General features: G+C 32.1%; 2 protein-coding genes across 5 annotated transcripts in view; one reads left to right on the forward strand and one right to left on the reverse strand.

The window, feature by feature from the left end:
* The window catches only part of Orc5 (origin recognition complex subunit 5), a 14,917-nt gene that overhangs the window by 3,826 nt on the left and 6,335 nt on the right, over nt 1-4,756 (reverse strand). For all 4 annotated transcript variants that reach the window (XR_010842843.1, XR_010842845.1, XR_010842844.1 and 1 more), the window contains exon 8: nt 3,672-3,731. Coding sequence is in view for 1 of the 4 variants with exons in the window: in XM_014429001.2 (XP_014284487.1) it covers nt 3,692-3,731 (40 nt within the window). In the remaining 3 variants the exon portion in view is untranslated. The remainder of the gene's footprint in view (nt 1-3,671; nt 3,732-4,756) is intronic.
* LOC136795265 (uncharacterized) lies at nt 414-1,202 on the forward strand. Its single transcript, XM_067045236.1, has one exon. The coding sequence runs from the start codon at nt 414-416 to the stop codon at nt 1,200-1,202; it is 789 nt and encodes a 262-aa protein (XP_066901337.1).

The raw sequence follows: 4,756 nt of genomic DNA on the forward strand, positions 1-4,756 counted from the left end.
TTTTTTTTTTTTTTTTTAAATATAAATGGTTATGTTGTAAATCAAAATTCACTTAAGAATGAAAATATGATTTTTTAGAAATTAAAAAACTTTAAATTAAAAGTACAATAATAATAATATGTATGAGGAGTTCTTTCAACTTATTTGTGTAATACTCTGACCACACCCCAACCATCTTCTCCTCATACATATTATCTACCGTCACCTATCTTCTCATCATCCTATCTTCTCATCATTAATAATAATAATAATAATAATAATTATATTAATAATCCATTAAGCAGGATTCTTAGAAAGAATAAGGAGGGATATAAACTTGCCATCAACGACGAAGGGACCACAGTCAGCCACAGCTGGTACATGGATGACCTCAAACTATACGCGAAAAACAAAACAAAGAACAACTACAAAATATGGTTGAAGGTGTTTCATCTTTTACAAAAGACATAGGAATGTCATTTGGCCTCGATAAATGTGCAGTGCTCCATGTAACCAAGGGGAAAGTGGTTAGTAAACAGAAAATTCTGGTTAATGAAGAGCACATAAAAGAACTTAAAGCTAATAAATTATATAAATATTTGGGCATGCAACAGCCTCTTAAAATATCTCGAAAAGATATGCAACAAGAATTTCTAACAATTCTCAAAATTAGACTACGAAAAGTACTCAAAACCCAACTAACTGGGAAGCAAAAAATCAAGGCCATCAACACCTGGGCTATACCACCTCTTAGTTATAGCTTCGGCATAGTGCAATGGTCAAATACAAGCCTACAGGAGATGGATCGCCTTGTACGAACAACTCTCACACAAGAACGGACCCACCACCCAATATCATCTAAAGCTCGTTTGTATTTACCTGGAAAAGAAGGAGAAAGTGGATTGCTAAATATTGAAGAAGCTTGCTGCAAACAATACTTTCTCTCAAAAACAACAGGGGTTTGTCTCGCCATCACAAGGATGGACTCTGGTTTAACTCCACTTAATCTGAGCAAAGGTGTTGAATCAACAATCGTATCACAAAATGGACGACTGGCAGAATGGAAAAGCAAGTCTCTGCATGGGAGATTCTATAGCCAACTGAATGAACCCTCCATAGACAAAGAGAGATCAGTTGAATGGTTAAAAGCTGGAAGGCTATTCTCCGAGACAGAGGGATTTGTGGTTGCTATTCAAGATCAAGTGATTGCCACGAGATCATAAAGGAAGCATGTTTTAAAAGACGCAACAACACCGGATAAGAGTCGATTATGCTCAGTATCACTCGAATCAATCCAACATATCACTGGAGGATGTGGAGTGCTGGCTGATACTGAATATCTGCAGAGGCACAACAATGTGGCTAAAATTTTGCATCAGGCTCTGGCTGTGAAGTACAACCTAATTGAAGATAAGAGCCCTTATTACAAGTACCACCCAAATAAACTCCTCCAAAAAGGTTCTCTCAGGCTATATTGGGATGAATCAATTATTACAGACCATACAGTACGCTATAATAAGCCAGACATCCTCCTTATAGACCTAAGAAAAAAGAAAGCGGAACTTATTGATGTTAGGATCCCCAACGATAATAATATAAGCTCCACTGTGGGAGAAAAACTGAGGAAATAGCAGGAATTGGCGATAGAATTGAAAGAAATATATAAATTGGAAGGTGTTACAATACTCCATTCGTAATATCAACGAATGGTCTCATACCAAAATCAACAGTGGCAGGCATGAATGGTCTGGAAGTGCCTATAGACATGCTAAGAGAGACTCAACATTCAGTTCTCTTGGACACTACATGTATAGTGCGAAAATTTTTAAATATATGGAAAAAAAAAAAATAAATAAAATATTAAGGTGGTTGGACTTCTAGGTCCCCCACCTCAGATATTCAATCCACAATGGTGAGAAAACCGAATAATAATAAAATGATTTATTATTTTCAATTCGATACCAAAGTGTACAGGAAGTTAAACCATTTTGGGATTGTAAACTTATACTAACTTTACAATCCATAAATTACCTTTTAGTATCTTTAAAGAGAAAATCAATTTTGCCTCTAACTTCATAGAGTGTGGTTCGATTGTAGTGCGTATGAGGTCCATTAGACATTTATGTTTTCTCTTCATTCTTTTTATGTTTTATTTAATTTTTTTGTTATTGTTTTCAATTATATTGATGCTATCAGGTGATGAATTAAGCGATTCACCCAGTTTACCACCTAAATTCACGACCACGAAAGAAATCCAAGAACTGATTAAAAAGCTCAAAATAAAGAAAAGTCCTGGCCATGATTTGATCCCAGTCATGGCAATTAAAATGTTATCCAGGTGTTAATGCCATACTTTATAATTACTTTGTGAATAATTTGTAAATATTATTTAGTTAGCATTAGTGTTTAATTTAGTTACATTTATTTTTATTTATATTATTTTAATTGGAATTTAGTTATTTGAGAAGAAAAATATGCATTTATATTTGTGTTGTTATAATTAAGTAATAGAGACAGTTGCTAAGAGTTGATAACTGTCGCTAAGGCATCGTCTAGCAACAAGTCGACTATCTTGATTTTTAAATCAGTTGGTGCTAATTAGTGGTTATGATAGTTCCTAATCAGCTCTGTCTGTGTAAAATAGGTATTACACTAGTATAAATATTCATTAGAATATTTTGAGTGTTTTAGCCAACATTACTATCCGGAACCAGACCTTTTGTGCGTTTCTGGCCTTTGGGTGGAATATGAGTTGTTGCTAATTAGTCGGCTCGCACAATTCATTATAACAACCAGACCCTGTCTGCCCTTAATAAGTGTCAGTGTGGCCATCTTGACTGTTGATGAGCCAGTACACTAATTTTGGTCCAGTTTGAGATTTGCAGCGGTGTATATAGCTATGGAGTGCCAACCTACACATCTCGATACCAAACTATACTCTTCTAACCTATCGGAGTGAATAAACTTTTCTTCGGAACCGTCAACCAGTATTTATTTCATATATCTATTGTTTTAGTAAATTTGTTCATTTGTTTTCATAATTTATTTAGCATATTTTATTTTTGCCTAAAAGGCCTTTTTTATTTTTACTTTTATTCATTGTTTTATTCAAACTCTTCTATTTAAGTTTTATAATGTTAGATTAAACATAAATCTGGTAAAAACGCTAAACTAATCAGCAGCTATAGGCCCATCAGCTTATTACCCATTTTTGGAAAATTACTAAAATCAGTTTTAAAAAAAAAATTTATTCTTTTTTTCAGAGCACCAAAATTATTCCAGATTTTCTATTTAGTTCAGGCTTATTCAGGGTTGCGGTCAAAAAGAACAAAAATAGTTCTAGATGAAAACTATATTTGTTCTTTTTGACCGCAGCCCTGACTATCTTATTCATATTTGAAATTATACGGTCAATTATGAATATATATATAATATCTTTCATATTAGATGAAAAAAACTGAATATACTCAGTGAAAAACTAAATAAATTGAGAGATTCGTACGATTAACCATCAGTGCAATGTTGATTTAATGTTCTTTCTATACTGGCAGTGACTTGGAAAAAAAAGTATTAAATTCAGCACATCTTTGAAGTCAGTTTAATTTTTTTTTTTTTAATAAGTTTAATTTCACCTAACCATAAAATGAATCATTGATTATAAAAAAGATAAAATGAGACAATGCTATACTTACACATGGAGTTGTAGATTGAATTAGTCCAATAAATATTTTTGAATGTTTAAACCCAGTGTCCTAAACAAAATAAATAATGTTAATCTAAAAAACCAGTACACACACACTTAAGTTATTTTCATACAAAACAAAACACTTCATGGCAACTTATCAAAATTCATTATTGAAAAGCATAAGAGAATAAAAAATTATTCCTACATTTAAGGAAGGAAATCAGACAAGCTGTGTTGACTACAGACCAATGTGACAGTTGTTGGTCATAACAAAATTGTAATTGAGAATCATAAAACAAAGGTTAAGAAAATTAGAGGAAGAGAAGCAGACTGCATTTAGACCACGTCTATAGAACCAGGACTATATAATTAACAGAGCAAAATCAAAAACAAACAGCCAATTTAATAAAATAGTTTCATTTAAAAAATGGGGTATTATATGCATTTTTTTTTCTATTTATATCAATAGTATCAAAATCATTTTTTGAATAACTGTAATTCACAAAATTATTATTTCTAAAATAAGTACATTTCTGAAATAACATTTAAAATCTATAAATATAGGATATATAAAACATTACTCAAATATAAAAATTGCAGCAGTTCGCAGCCACTGCTATAGTGTAAACAGTATGACAGTTAGTCATGAAAACATAGTATTAAGCATTATCACATTAGGTATGGCATGGCAGCTGACAGAACCTACAGTGACAGAGAAACTAATATCATGTCAAAACTACTGTTCAATACAGCACCAGGAACTATCACTGCCATGGGAAAGGTGGAAACTATGGTAGTTGTTATTTACTATTTTAACAGTATTGCAACAGAAGGTCTGGCGCAATAGTTGACAGAAAATGTAACAGCAGTGAAGCAGCATACTATCACGTTAAAACCCATTTATATAGAGACACTTAACAGCCACAGCAGGAACTACCATGGTGTAAATTATATGGCAGTTGTCAAGATGACTTTTAATCTCAACTGTATAAAATTAACTTAAACTAACTAGTCAAAATAATAATTCAGAAAAAAACATTTAATAAATAATCTTTTAACAAATAATTATTCCATTAATCATAAAATAATCAT

This window comes from Halyomorpha halys, unplaced genomic scaffold, assembly GCF_000696795.3.
Source record: "Halyomorpha halys isolate HHAL.00 unplaced genomic scaffold, Hhal_1.1 Scaffold760.1, whole genome shotgun sequence".
NCBI classification, from domain to species: domain Eukaryota; kingdom Metazoa; phylum Arthropoda; class Insecta; order Hemiptera; family Pentatomidae; genus Halyomorpha; species Halyomorpha halys.